The sequence below is a fragment of the Oncorhynchus kisutch genome, unplaced genomic scaffold (assembly GCF_002021735.2).
Source record: "Oncorhynchus kisutch isolate 150728-3 unplaced genomic scaffold, Okis_V2 Okis05a-Okis16b_hom, whole genome shotgun sequence".
Taxonomy (NCBI): domain Eukaryota; kingdom Metazoa; phylum Chordata; class Actinopteri; order Salmoniformes; family Salmonidae; genus Oncorhynchus; species Oncorhynchus kisutch.
In genome coordinates this window covers 3,547,486-3,562,128 of record NW_022261982.1, presented here as the reverse complement: position 1 = coordinate 3,562,128, position 14,643 = coordinate 3,547,486, and the positions used below count along the sequence as shown (strand labels likewise).

The 14,643-nt window shown below is 42.0% G+C and overlaps 2 protein-coding genes across 6 annotated transcripts in view; both read left to right on the top strand.

Annotated features, from left to right (window-relative positions):
• Positions 1-791: 791 nt before the first annotated feature.
• LOC109884179 (origin recognition complex subunit 4) lies at positions 792-6,128 on the top strand. Of its 5 annotated transcripts, none has more exons than XM_031813268.1 (15): positions 986-1,003; positions 1,147-1,255; positions 1,479-1,547; positions 1,881-1,957; positions 2,580-2,670; positions 2,773-2,848; positions 2,950-3,035; positions 3,118-3,166; positions 3,268-3,419; positions 3,749-3,922; positions 4,070-4,156; positions 4,246-4,354; positions 4,479-4,574; positions 4,662-4,729; positions 5,756-6,128. In XM_031813268.1, exons 3-15 carry the CDS (start codon positions 1,491-1,493, stop codon positions 5,936-5,938), a joined length of 1,305 nt encoding a protein of 434 aa, XP_031669128.1. In that variant the 5' UTR covers positions 986-1,003; positions 1,147-1,255; positions 1,479-1,490; the 3' UTR covers positions 5,939-6,128. The 5 variants fall into 5 exon arrangements, with proteins under 5 accessions (XP_031669129.1, XP_020331760.2, XP_031669127.1 ...); XM_031813266.1 differs by having other exon boundaries at positions 1,863-1,957; XM_031813269.1 differs by lacking the exons at positions 986-1,003; positions 1,147-1,255 and adding an exon at positions 792-950.
• A 2,804-nt stretch (positions 6,129-8,932) lies between these two features.
• LOC116359757 (heat shock factor 2-binding protein) overlaps positions 8,933-14,643 on the top strand; it is an 8,748-nt gene continuing 3,037 nt past the window's right edge. Inside the window, exons 1-5 of the mRNA XM_031813282.1 lie at positions 8,933-9,086; positions 11,569-11,716; positions 11,845-11,948; positions 12,488-12,637; positions 14,241-14,385. Of these exons, the coding sequence (XP_031669142.1) occupies positions 9,036-9,086; positions 11,569-11,716; positions 11,845-11,948; positions 12,488-12,637; positions 14,241-14,385 (598 nt within the window). The 5' untranslated portion in view covers positions 8,933-9,035. The remainder of the gene's footprint in view (positions 9,087-11,568; positions 11,717-11,844; positions 11,949-12,487; positions 12,638-14,240; positions 14,386-14,643) is intronic.

The following is a 14,643-nucleotide window of genomic DNA, read 5'->3' as shown; positions in this document are numbered from 1 at the left end:
TTTTTTGCCTACTTTGCCTTTTTTGCCTCCTTTGCCCTTTTTGCCTCCTTTGCCCTTTTTTGCCTCCTTTGCCTTTGTCTTTTTAAATTGTAACTTTAAAAGGGTGACGTCAGAATTGGGATGTCCCAAGGATTCCATTTAGTATTTTCCCGAGAGCACAGTGGGGGGGGGAGATGTTTCTCTGACAGGACTAGAGCAAAGAGCAAAAACAAGAAACACATCGTGTTACACAATTATGGAATCCAACAGAAAAGTGTCTGTCCAGATATTAATTCAAATTAAATTACAAATCTGTCACGTTTCACTTCTGCTGATTCAATAAAAGGTAGTGGTGTAAAGTACTTAAGTAAAACAACGTTTTGGGGTGTATTTGTACTATACTATTGATATTTTTGGCAACTTTTACTCCACTATATTCCTAAAGAAAATAATGTAATTTTTACATTTTCCCTTACACCCAAAAGTACTTGTTACATTTTGAATGCTTAACACGACAGGAAACATGTCAAATTCACAGTTTTATCAAGAGAACATCCCAGGTCATCAATACTGCCACCAATCCGGCTGACTCACTAAACACAAAGGCTTCGTTTGTAAATTATGTCTGAATGTTGTAGTATTCCCTTAACTATCCGTAAATAATAAATAAAATACATTTGTGCCGTTTGGATTACCTAATAGAAGCAATTTGAAATTATTTATACTTTCACTTTGGATACTTAAGTATATTTAAAACCAAATATTTTTAGACTTTTACTCAAGTAGTATTTTACTGGGTAACTTTCACTTTTACTTGAGTCATTTTCTATGAAGGTATCTTCATTTTTACTCTAGTATGACAATTGGGTACTTATTCCACCACTGATAAAAGGCTCAACACATATGTGTCTGACCTGACATAGAATAAGTAAAGCTTCCAAGAGCAGACTACTACTTCTGGCTACCAAAAGGTCTGGACCATTCATTATGCATTCCCAGCACAAGTGCTAACTTGGTGGCGGTGGTAAGATAATCACTGTTGGAAGAGAACATCCCCTCCTTGATTAAGTACATTTGATATTAATTAGAAGGGAATCTTACATACTGGTATTATTAATTGAAATGTGTGTAGATTGTTTTGTGCAGTAATATAGCCTCCTATTGTAGGTCCAATAATTAGGTGACCCGGAAGTGGGTTGGAGTTGTGATTGTTAAATGAGAAATGTCTTCGCAAAGATTCCAATTTCGCGCTTAGACCACTGTCATCGGGAAAAAAGTAAATAGTTATTATTATTCACGTCACCAAACTTGTAAATATCACTCAGTCATATGTTTCATCTTACACTTGTATTTTTACAAGGCGAGTCAGCAGCTAACGTTAGTTCCTATAATAGAGAAATATATCGCTCTGTTTGCGCTGCATGCCATGTTGCTAGCTAGCTAGCTAACGTTACTGTAGTTAGCTTCAGCGCAAGTCTCTTGTGTTTTGTCCATTCTAGACTGTTGCCACCATGAGTAAACGAAAAGTGAAAGAAACACACATGCCAGTCGGCGAATGTATTTCTCAGGTTTGTATTCGTTTGTTTTATTGAATGTGTACATTGAGCAGGCAACGTAAAGGATCAATACATGAGTTGGTTGTTGTGACCTTGCTAGATCGAATCCCCGAGCTGCCAAGGTACACATCTGTCGTTCTTCCCCTGAACAAGGCAGTTAACCTACTGTTCCTAGGCCGTCATTGTAAATAAGAATTTGTACTTAACTGACTTGCCTAGTTAAACAAAGGTAAAACAATTTTTTTTAACCATACCCAGATAACACATTAAGGTATGATGTCCCATGGACAACATTATTCGCAAATACTTAATAATGACTCTTTTTAGTATGGATATATTTTTCAGGTTCAGATGATATTGAGGGAGAGATTCTGTCATCAGAGACTTCCTGAAAAGCCAGTGGGAATGGAATCACAACACAAGTAGGTTCCTTGGTGGTGCTGACCTGCTAACTAAGGTTGTATTAATTGACAAACGTGACATTCACTGGCTACTGTAGCAGATTGATTAATGTAAGGGTAATGGTATGAGTTGGGTCTATTTGCCATAACACATGACAAGTGTGTTTTATGAGGGGTACTCCACAGTGTCATGGCAATGTGTGTTTTATGAGGGGTACTCCACAGTGTCATGGCAATGTGCATTTTGTTGGGGGCTGAAAGTCTCAGCGTAATAAGCTTAACTGTTTAGATTTTCAATTTCACAAGGACCCAGCTGTTGTTTATTATTTGTCTCCAGCCCCACCTACACCTGTCAAGCCTGTCTCTGTGTGGCGGCCATCGGCCGCGTTTAAAACAACTGGGAACTCTGAGAAATACGAGGTCGGAGCTCTAGAAAGAGGCCTGAGTTCCCAAGTTGAATAACCGTTTAAATAGATTGTTCCCAGTCTAAGCTTGTTTTTTTCCCCCCAAAGTTCCCATTTGTTTTGAACACGCTGAAGTCGGAGAGTTCCCAGTTGTTTTGAACGTGGCAATTGGTCAGGTTGTATACTGAGCTGCAGAGAGTGGGGCATTGTGGGTAACGGTCCTTGTGTTGATGTTCCAGACACCTGCTGGAGCTGCTGAGGAGGACAGCTGTCCATGGAGAGAGTAATTCTGTACTCATCGTTGGACCCAGGGGATCTGGGAAAACAATGGTATGGGATTGCTACGAGGATAGCCTTGTCCCAGATCTGTTTGTGCTGTATAGCCAACTCCTATTGTCGTCATGCATGTTGACTTTCTTCTGTTTTCTCCAGCTCCTGAACTGTGTCTTGAGAGAGTTGCTGGAGGTGAAGGATGTCAATAAGAATGTGTTACCTGTCCACCTGAATGGTTGGTAGTAGGATGTCTGTTTGTTTCTGTGTCTGTTGATTCTCTGTCTGTTTCTGCACTCTGTTAATTCTCTCCCCAACTCTTCTTTACTGTCTCTCTAGGTCTTTTACAGACTGATGATAGAATAGCGCTCAAAGAAATCACACGCCAGCTCAATCTGGAGAATGTTGTTGGAGACAAAGTGTTTGTAAGTGTTTACAGAAGTTATGCTGTATGTTTTGTCCCTTTGCAATGTTTTTGCTTGCTGTTAATGTTATTGTTATTTTCAGGGTAGTTTTGCAGAAAACCTGGCCTTCCTTCTTGAGGCGTTAAAGAAAGGTAATCATTTCTGCACATTGCCCTCGCTATAATTTTGAAGAATCCTCCCTCTTTATGCTGACAGTATGTCTCTACAGTGTACTGTTCTCTCTTTGTCCCAGGTGATCGTAGCAGCAGTCGTCCTGTCCTCTTCATTCTGGATGAGTTTGACCTGTTTGCCCACCATAAGAACCAGACTCTGCTCTACAACCTCCTGGATGTCTCCCAGTCTGCCCAGGCTCCCGTAGCTGTGATCGGCCTCACCTGCAGACTGGTAGGGTCTCTCCTACCTCAGTTGTGTACTATCTAGCTTTTAGACCTCTCCAGTGATGAACTAGTTTTAGCTTCAAAAGGATAGGTTTCAATCTAATTATATTCTACTCTACTCACAGGTGGTACCTTAATTGGGGAGGACGGGCTCTAAGTAATGGCTGGAACAGAATAAATTGAATAGTATCGAACACATGGTTTGCAGGCGTTTGATACCATTCTGTTTCCTCCATTCCAGGCATTATGAGCCATCCTCCCCTCAGCAGTCTCCTGTGACTTTACTCTACCTTCTTCTCTGGTGATCACAACTGGTCTCATCTCTACTTGCTGCAGGATGTCCTGGAGCTGCTAGAGAAGAGGGTCAAGTCCAGGTTCAGCCACAGACAGATCCACCTGCTCAGCTCCCTGAGCTTCATACAGTACCTGGACAATGTCCGCTCACAGCTCAGCCTGCCACAAGACTTCCCCGACACCAAGTTCTATGACGAGTGGAATGACAGCATCAAGGTGAGGCCAGTCCAGGACTGCAAACTTATTATTATATATATATATATATATATTTTTTTTTTTAACAGTACTAGATTTGTGCTGTAGTTGGCTTTATCTGAAAGGCATTTTTCTTCTTACCCACAATGCTCTCTGACTTTCTTTCAGACGCTATGTGAAGACCAATCAGTGGTGGACGTCTTACAAAGACATTATAACTCCAGCAAGGACTTCCGTTCCCTGCACTTGTTACTGGTAAGAGTTTGTATCTGTAGTATAAAAGCAAAGAGTGGGGAAAAAAAACCTCTAAATATTGCTGTGTGTGTGTGGACCCCTCTCTGCAGATGTTGGCTCTGAGCCGAGTGAGCGCATCTAAACCTGCCATCAAGCCCACTGATCTTCTGGAGGCCAGTAGAGTCTGTATGGTGGACTCTAAAGCAAACATACTTCATGGTAATTTAAAGCCTAAAGCCATTAGGGGTAGAGGTCATTATTAGAGGATTTCTTTGATGGACACATGACCATTTGATGAAACATTGATAATCTGGCCTGCATTTTGCTTTGTTGATCTTTCCAGGCCTGTCCATTCTTGAACTGTGCCTGATAATTGCCATGAAACACTTGAATGACATCTATGAAGGAGAGCCGTTTAACTTCCAGATGGTTCACAATGGTAAGGATCAACAGTTAGTAAGAGCTGGTGTGTAATAGTTGGGAATGACATACGTTTGTGTTATTAAATATTTTATTTTTTTGTCAGAGTTCAAGAAATTCCTGCAGAGGAAATCCCATTCTATACATAACTTTGACAAGCCAGTCGTCATGAAGGTGGGTCTGCATGACATCATGGTCTCAGTAGAATGACATCAGACCCTTCCAATAGTATATTTCATAAAAATCCTATAATGTTTTTGTAGATCGTTCTCAAGGTAAGTTTATTTCACAATGAAGAAGGGTGGATATGTGCTGAATTTGGATGTATACTGAACAAAAATATAAACGCAACATGTAAAGGGTTCTCGGGTCATGTTTCATGAGCTGAAATAAAAGATCCCAGAAATGTTCCATAAGCACATAAAGCTTATTTCTGTTATTTTGTGCACAAATTTGTTTACATCCCTGTTAGTGAGCATTTCTCCTTTGCCAAGATAATCCATCCACCTGACAGGTGTGGCATATCAAGAAGCTTGAATAAACAGCATAATCATTACATAGGTGCACCTTCTGCTGGGGACAATAAAAGTCCACTCTAAAAATGTGCAGTTTTGTCACACAACACAATGCCACAGATGTCTCAAGTTTTGAGGGAGTATACAATTGGCATGCTGCCTGCAGGAATGTTGCCAGAGAATTGGATGTTAATTTCTCTACCATAAGCCACCTCCAACGGCGTTTTTGAGAATTTTGCAGTACGGCCTCACAACCGCAGACCACGTGTAACCACACCAGCCCAGGACCTCCACATCCGGCTTCTTAACCTGCAGGATCGTATGAGACCAGCTACCCGGATAGCTGATGAAACAGGATTATTTCTGTCTCTAATAAAGCCCTTTTGTGGGGAAAAACTCATTTGGATTGGCTGGGCCTATGCCCACCCCTTGATGTGCCCCTGCCCAGTCATGTGAAATCCATAGATTACGGCCTAATTTATTTATTTAAATTGCCTGATTTCCTTGAACTGTAACTTAGTAAAATTGTTGCATTTTTATTTTTGTTCAGTATGTAATGCAGTTGTTTGTCCCTTCTCTGTAATACCCCTGACTATAAAGTTTATTGTATACATTACAGTCTTAGCCACATGTATGCCATATTTGATACTCAAGATTTACTCAACCCAACAACACTCTGTTCCAGGCGTTTGAACACCTGCAGCAGTTGGAGCTGATTAAGTCTATGGACAGCTCCACAGCAAAGATCCAGAAGGAGTACCAGCTGATGAAACTTTTGTTGGACCACAGCCAGATCATGGAGGCCCTGCAGAAATACCCACAATGCCCCACAGATGTTAAACAGTGGGCCATGTCTGCTTTTGGTTAAAGGTACATATTCTTCTATATTGCGTCCAGTGGGGCAGTTATGAAAGATATGGGACTGTGGCCTGGACCCTGTCCTCAGGGATAGACAAGGAATGACCTAACAAATGTTTCTGCCATGTGTTCATTCCTTGTGTGTAAATGTAAATATTTGGCTGTACTTATTGAATAAAGTCATGCAATTTTTTGGGTCATCAGTGAACCAGTTCTTGAAACCTAAGAAGTATTCAATGCTAAATGCCACCATCTAGTGGTCTGTTTTGGAACTGACATTACAGGGGACAAATCCATTCACATTGAGCAATCATGCTTTATGTCAGGGGGAATAGCATACACTTTCTCTGTACAATATTTAACCAGGCATCTGAAATTAATGCAAAGATAAACGCATAATCGTCAATGTCACTCAGAAAATAAGAAAATGTAATACTCCTGAACAGTAGTATGTCAGTTTTAATCCACCTCTACGCAGACGACACCATTCTGTATACTTCCGGCCCTTCTTTGGACACTGTGTTAACAACCCTCCAGGCAAGCTTCAATGCCATACAACTCTCCTTCCGTGGCCTCCAATTGCTCTTAAATACAAGTAAAACTAAATGCATGCTCTTCAACCGATCGCTACCTGCACCTACCCGCCTGTCCAACATCACTACTCTGGACGGCTCTGACTTAGAATACGTGGACAACTACAAATACTTAGGTGTCTGGTTAGACTGTAAACTCTCCTTCCAGACCCATATCAAACATCTCCAATCCAAAGTTAAATCTAGAATTGGCTTCCTATTTCGCAACAAAGCATCCTTCACTCATGCTGCCAAACATACCCTTGTAAAACTGACCATCCTACCAATCCTCGACTTTGGCGATGTCATTTACAAAATAGCCTCCAATACCCTACTCAACAAATTGGATGCAGTCTATCACAGTGCAATCCGTTTTATCACCAAAGCCCCATATACTACCCACCATTGCGACCTGTACGCTCTCGTTGGCTGGCCCTCGCTTCATACTCGTCGCCAAACCCACTGGCTCCATGTCATCTACAAGACCCTGCTAGGTAAAGTCCCCCCTTATCTCAGCTCGCTGGTCACCATAGCATCTCCCACCTGTAGCACACGCTCCAGCAGGTATATCTCTCTAGTCACCCCCAAAACCAATTCTTTCTTTGGCCGCCTCTCCTTCCAGTTCTCTGCTGCCAATGACTGGAACGAACTACAAAAATCTCTGAAACTGGAAACACTTATCTCCCTCACTAGCTTTAAGCACCAACTGTCAGAGCAGCTCACAGATTACTGCACCTGTACATAGCCCACCTATAATTTAGCCCAAACAACTACCTCTTTCCCAACTGTATTTAATTTTAATTAATTAATTAATTTTGCTCCTTTGCACCCCATTATTTTTTTATTTCTACTTTGCACATTCTTCCATTGCAAAACTACCATTCCAGTATTTTACTTGCTATATTGTATTTACTTTGCCATCATGGCCTTTTTTGCCTTTACCTCCCTTCTCACCTCATTTGCTCACATTGTATATAGACTTGTTTATACTGCATTATTGACTGTATGTTTGTTTTTACTCCATGTGTAACTCTGTGTCGTTTTATCTGTCGAACTGCTTTGCTTTATCTTGGCCAGGTCGCAATTGTAAATGAGAACTTGTTCTCAACTTGCCTACCTGGTTAAATAAAGGTAAATAAATAATAAATAATAAGGTTTTGCATTAAATGTGTTTACCATGCTAGAGACACAGCACTTTTACAGGTTCTGGGGTCTGGAAGACCTGCATCTCTTCATTGATGCTGGTGTCCCCAGCAGCGTACTGCACAGCGTTCTGCACCTTTCCCTCTGTCAGGGAGCAGGACACTTCAGCTAACTGTAGAATCCACCCAGACATCACTACCACTGAGGGACTAGCTCAAAAGATAAGGTGTGTGTATTGGGCTGATGAAGGGCTGTCATTCAACAGTCAGTACCTTTTCTAATGAATATGACGTGGTAGTTTATCCATCTACAGCTACCACTCAGTCAACCACAATCCTCAAGAACATGGCTCCCCTCTGTGGAAACAGTGGATGCCCGGTCAGCGGAGGTACTGCCCCCCTCCATGAGGCGTGAGGGGCTGGTCTCAGACATATGAAAAGTTCTTGTTTAGGAGGTCCAGCCGCCGTACTGCGTTCGTACACTTTAACAACAGCACGACCAGAGAGAATGAGACATTTGAACCGTGAGAGAGAGGTCAAATATACAGCGAGTACTGTAGATGTTTAGTACATGACGGAGGAACTCTTGAAACTGTGAACTGTAGCTAGCCCACTGGAAGCTAGCAAGGTCAAACGTGACATGATGTAGGTCAGGGCCCAGGGGTCATAGTGCAGGAAGATGTTTGGAGGTGGGTGTATATTTACAAAAGTGTCCTAGTGAAACAGTGCCGTTGCATAGAGATTTACGTATGATTATCGGAAATTATGCTGGAGTAATTAAACATTCCACCAATAAACCTTTGAGCAAAACGAACGGCTCTTTTTGGTGATTTACATACAGCTACAAACTTTTTTTTTTTCAAAACAACTTACCTGTAAATAAATTACTAAATAATTATCTAAAGAGGGTGAATTCTCACTGCAGAAACAATCAATAGTGGGGAGAGCGCGTCATTCTGGTCCATCCTAAAATGTGCAGTGCGTTTAAAAGAACTGAATAATTTATCCAGGTAAAAATGCATTTGAACACGCATTTCACGATCTGACATAATGGTAGCCTACTTTTGTGATTTACCTAGGAGATTTGCACGTTTTCCTTGGTTCTAGATATATTTAAACATTTTGAACGGGGAGCCAAATGCGCCAGCTCTTTTACCTGAACGGAGCCAAATGAGCCGACTCTTTTACCTGAACGGAGCCAAATGAGCCGACTCTTTTACCTGAACGGAGCCAAATGAGCCGACTCTTTTACCTGAACGGAGCAAAATGAGCCGACTCTTTTACCTGAACGGAGCCAAATGAGCCGGCTCTGATCACCGAAAAGACTCGGAATCCCATCACTAGTGGCAAGTGCACTAAACTCATCTCAAAACAAACCTCAGAGGAATTAAAAATGACTCAATTCATAGACACAAAGATGTGGGCTTTGTGCAAGAAAGGAAAGGTATTTATATCATATTTTTGACTATCACTATAGTAAAACAAAAATATTGAGCTCGCAGATTAGCTTCCATGAAGCTGCACGTTTGCTAGCTACGCTGGCTACTGTAATTAGCAAACAAGAGCTAACCAGACACGAATACACAGGTACTTACATGACGATGAAGTTACTACTTATTCACAAGTAAATTCTCTCTTTGTAACAACCATCTCAGCAAACAAAGTTGAAGAGTCACTGTCAGCTAGACTTGTAGGTCGAGTAATGTTGGATTAGGTTACTATTTCGGTCTGGTCAGGAGCGAGTCCGTTATTTGTCGTGTGAAGAGATAATTTACCTGAAAGTTCTGTCCGTCCTTGTCCTGACATTTACATTGTAATTTTCAGATTTGTCCACTAGATGCCAGACCTGCAATAACTATTTCAGAGCTAGCAAAGATGGTCTGCTTCTAGTGAACTGTATGCATACAGGGACTCTTAAATGACCACCTAATATTACAGCTATGACTACAGCATACCACCTAATATTACAGCTATGACTACTGCATACCACCTAATATTACAGCTATGACTACTGCATACCACCTAATATTACAGCTATGACTACTGCATACCACCTAATATTACAGCTATGACTACAGCATACCACCTAATATTACAGCTATGACTACTGCATACCACCTAATATTACAGCTATGACTACTGCATACCACCTAATATTACAGCTATGACTACTGCATACCACCTAATATTACAGCTATGACTACTGCATACCACCTAATATTACAGCTATGACTACTGCATACCACCTAATATTACAGCTATGACTACAGCATACCACCTAATATTACAGCTATGACTACTGCATACCACCTAATATTACAGCTATGACTACAGCATACCACCTAATATTACAGCTATGACTACTGCATACCACCTAATATTACAGCTATGACTACTGCATACCACCTAATATTACAGCTATGACTACTGCATACCACCTAATATTACAGCTATGACTACAGCATACCACCTAATATTACAGCTATGACTACTGCATACCACCTAATATTACAGCTATGACTACTGCATACCACCTAATATTACAGCTATGACTACTGCATACCACCTAATATTACAGCTATGACTACTGCATACCACCTAATATTACAGCTATGACTACTGCATACCACCTAATATTACAGCTATGACTACTGCATACCACCTAAAATTACAGATATGACTACAGCATACCACCTAATATTACAGCTATGACTACTGCATACCACCTAATATTACAGCTATGACTACTGCATACCGCCTAATATTACAGCTATGACTACTGCATACCACCTAAAATTACAGATATGACTACAGCATACCACCTAATATTACAGATATGATAGTCTCAGGAAATCCCAGACCTCAGGCAACAGCACGAGGAGCATTGTTCACATTGTGAAGGCACCCTTTGTGCCGAGGGAGACGACAGATATGACTACTGCATACACATACACTACCGTTCAAACGTTTGAGGTCACTTAGAAATGTCCTTGTTTTTGAAAGAAAAGCACATTTTTTGTCCATTAAAATAATACAAAATTGATCAGAAATACAGTGTAGACACTGTTAATGTTATAAATGACTATAGCAGGAAACGGCTGATTTTTTAAAATGGAATATCTACATAGGCGTACAGAGGCCCATTATCAGCAACCATCACTCCTGTGATCCAATGGCACGTTGTGTTAGCTAATCCAAGTTTATCATTTTAAAAGGCTAACTGAACATTAGGCTAAGAAAACCCTTTTGCAATTATGTTAGCACAGCTGAAAACGGTTGACTGATTAAAGAAGCAATAAAACTGGCCTTCTTTAAACTAGTTGAGTATCTGGAGCATCAGCATTTGTGGGTTCGATTACAGGCTCAAAATAGATAGAAACAAAGACCTTTCTTCTGAAACTCGTCAGTCTATTCATGTTCTGAGAAATGAAGGCTATTCCATGCGAAAAATTGCCAAGAAACTGAAGATCTCGTACAACGCTGTGTACTACTCCCTTCACAGAACAGCGCAAACTGGCCCTAACCAGAAAATAAAGAGTGGTAGGCCCCGGTGCACAACTGAGCAAGAGGACAAGTACATTAGAGTGTCTAGTTTGAGAAACAGATGCCTCACAAGTCCTCAACTGGCAGCATAATTACATAGTACAAAACACCAGTCTCAACGTCAACAGTGAAGAGGCGGCTCAGGGATGCTGGCCTTAATGAACAATGTCTGCACTGTATTTCTGATCAATTTGATGTTATTTTAATGGACAAAAAAATTGCTTTTCTTTCAAAAACAAGGACATTTCTAAGTGCCCCAAACTTTTGAACAGTAGTGTATTTGCCTGGCACATTGGCAAAAAATAAGCCACACCTTGCAAAAATCAAGTAAAGCTGTAACAAAACATTTATGCACATGACTGGCTGTTGATTTTCTGTTCTAGGTTGACAGCCGAGATGGCCTGGTCCAAATCAGAAAAAGAGACTTGGAGAGATTGACTACAGAGGTCATGCAGCTCCGAGAGTTCTTACCCAAAGTAGTGAATGGAGACCTGATTGAGATGCTGCAGAAAGCCCGTGCTGCAGAGACAAGTAAGCTGCCCTTGAAATGGCTCTACGCGGATGTTATCATACAAGTGGGCTGATAATGAATAACATGAATGTTTTATATTGGAAAATAGCCTAAACAGTGAAAGGCAAAATTGTGTGTGTGTGTGTAGTGAAGGAGCGCCTTGGTCAGGAGCAGGAGCAACTGAGACAGGAGTGTCTGCACCTCCGCTCTCGCCTGGACGCAGCGCAGAGCGAGTGTCAGAAAGAGAGAGAGGTGAGAGATGGAGGGATATTAAAGAGAGAGGTGAGAGATGGAGGGATATTAGAGAGAGAGAGGTGAGAGATGGAGGGATATTAAAGAGAGAGAGGTGAGAGATGGAGGGATATTAAAGAGAGAGAGGTAACCTGTTCCCTAAGTAACATTGTGTGTGTCTTAAGGCCTCACTTGTAGACCCAGAGAAGATGGTTCCTGGGACAAGTATGTGTGTGTGCGTGTAAGTGTGTGTGTGTATGCGTGTAAGTGTGTGTGTGTATGCGTGTAAGTGTCTGAGTGTAAGTGTGTGTGTCTGAGTGTAAGTATGTGTGTCTGAGTGTAAGTGTGTGTGTGTCTGAGTGGAAGTGTGTGTGTGTCTGAGTGGAAGTGTGTGTGTGTCTGAGTGGAAGTGTGTGTGTGTGTCTGAGTGGAAGTGTGTGTGTGTGTGTGTGTGTGTGTGTATGAGTGTAAGTGTGTGTGTGTCTGAGTGGAAGTGTGTGTGTGTATGAGTGGAAGTGTGTGTGTCATCATGTTAACCTGTCTGCTGCATGCCCCTGCAGGAGAAGCTGGTTCTGAGGGAGCAGCTATGGGAGAGTCGGGAGCAGCTGCAGCAGCAGGCTGAGTTCTGTACTGGGCTGGGGGCTGCCTCCTGCACCCTGCTGTGGAGCACCTCCAGTAAGGAGGAGGCAGTCAAAGACATCCTGGCCGATGTGAGAGGCATTCATCCACAGACCTTACAAAAACCTTTCACCCAATTCCAAACCAACCCCTAGCCGCTTACACACCTGTGGAGATCTGAGAGGACTGGATAGCTATACCATCATGACAGTAGCTTTATGACACCTGTGGAGATCTGAGAGGACTGGATAGCTATAACATCATGACAGTAGCTTTATTACACCTGTGGAGATCGGAGAGGACTGGATAGCTATACCATGATGACAGTAGCTTTATCACACCTGTGGAGATCTGAGAGGACTGGATAGCTATACCATGATGACAGTAGCTTTATTACACCTGTGGAGATCTGAGAGGACTGAGCTATAACATGATGACAGTAGCTTCATCACACCTGTGGAGATCTGAGAGGACTGAGCTATAACATGATGACAGTAGCTTCATCACACCTGTGGAGATCTGAGAGGACTGAGCTATAACATGATGACAGTAGCTTTATCACACCTGTGGAGATCTGAGAGGACTGAGCTATAACATGATGACAGTAGCTTCATCACACCTGTGGAGATCTGAGAGGACTGGATAGCTATAACATGATGACAGTAGCTTTATCACACCTGTGGAGATCTGAGAGGACTGGATAGCTATAACATGATGACAGTAGCTTTATCACACCTGTGGAGATCTGAGAGGACTGGATAGCTATAACATGATGACAGTAGCTTTATCACACCTGTGGAGATCTGAGAGGACTGCGCTATAACATGATGACAGTAGCTTCATCACACTCTTTAATAGACTTGGTGGAGTTTCACTGTATTGCACCGACAGAGAAGTACAGATGGCCTAGGGGTCAATTTACATAGATTACATAGATTTTTCTATTTTTCTTTCATTTGTGTTATAGACTGTACGTTTGTTTAACTCTGTGTTGTTGTTTGTGTCACACTGCTTTGCTTTATCTTGGCCAGGTCGCAGTTGTAAATGAGAACTTGCTCTAAACTGGCCTACCTGATTAAATAAAGATTCAGGGGTCAGCACTCATCTAAACCTATTCCTCTGCCTCTGATGCTTTCCACTCCAGTCCTGGTCCTGGTTGTCTTTGACTCCAGTCCTGGTCCTGGTTGTCTTTAAACTCTAGTCCATGTCCTGGTTCTCTTTAAACTCCAGTCCATGTTCTGGTTCTCTTTAAACTCCAGTCCATGTCCTGGTTCTCTTTGAACTCTAGTCCATGTCCTGGTTCTCTTTAAACTCTAGTCCATGTCCTGGTTCTCTTTAAACTCCAGTCCATGTCCTGGTTCTCTTTAAACTCTAGTCCATGTCCTGGTTCTCTTTAAACTACAGTCCATGTTCTGGTTCTCTTTGAACTCAAGTCCATGTCCTGGTTCTCTTTAAACTCTAGTCCATGTCCTGGTTCTCTTTAAACTCTAGTCCATGTCCTGGTTCTCTTTAAACTCTAGTCCATGTCCTGGTTCTCTTTAAACTCTAGTCCATGTCTTGGTTCTCTTTGAACTACAGTCCATGTCCTGGTTCTCTTTGTCTTTATCCTCTTCCATCACCCTCCTTGTTCCCCTCCTTAATTCCTCCCCTTTCCCTCTGGCCACCTCTGACCCTGCCTCATTACTCTAATTGTAGGGTAAGCTACAGTCATTCCTGAGCGTGGCGGGCCAGACCCTGGAGAGCTTTGTCAAGTCTCTGGATGGGGAGGCCAAGGCCGAGCAGCAAGACTCCAACTCCCATGAGCAGCAGTTTGTTCTGGCGCTGGCCGGAGTCGTCACCAGTGAGTGTGCGGCTATGTCACCATGGCATGCCATCCAAACTGTCTATTGAATGTATTTTGATAACCACAGTTTATAATTACACCATCTCACTGTGAGTTATTCCAGTCTATGCTGTGTTATATAACATATCTTGCATCATATAATTAAGCAATAAAGCATGAGGGGGCGTGGTATATGGCTAATATACCACAGCTAAGGGCTGTTCTTACGAGTGCCTGAATACAGCCCTTAGCCTTGGCATATTGGCCATATACCAC

Bases quoted from the DNA above. Each gene is read 5' to 3' on its own strand.
- LOC109884179 (XM_031813267.1), top strand. From the start codon at position 1,491: ATGAGTAAACGAAAAGTGAAAGAAACACACATGCCAGTCGGCGAATGT. The intron at 2,849-2,949 runs GTTGGTAGTAGG...CTGTCTCTCTAG, and splicing joins GTTACCTGTCCACCTGAATG to GTCTTTTACAGACTGATGAT. The intron at 4,157-4,245 runs GTAAGAGTTTGT...CCCTCTCTGCAG, and splicing joins GTTCCCTGCACTTGTTACTG to ATGTTGGCTCTGAGCCGAGT.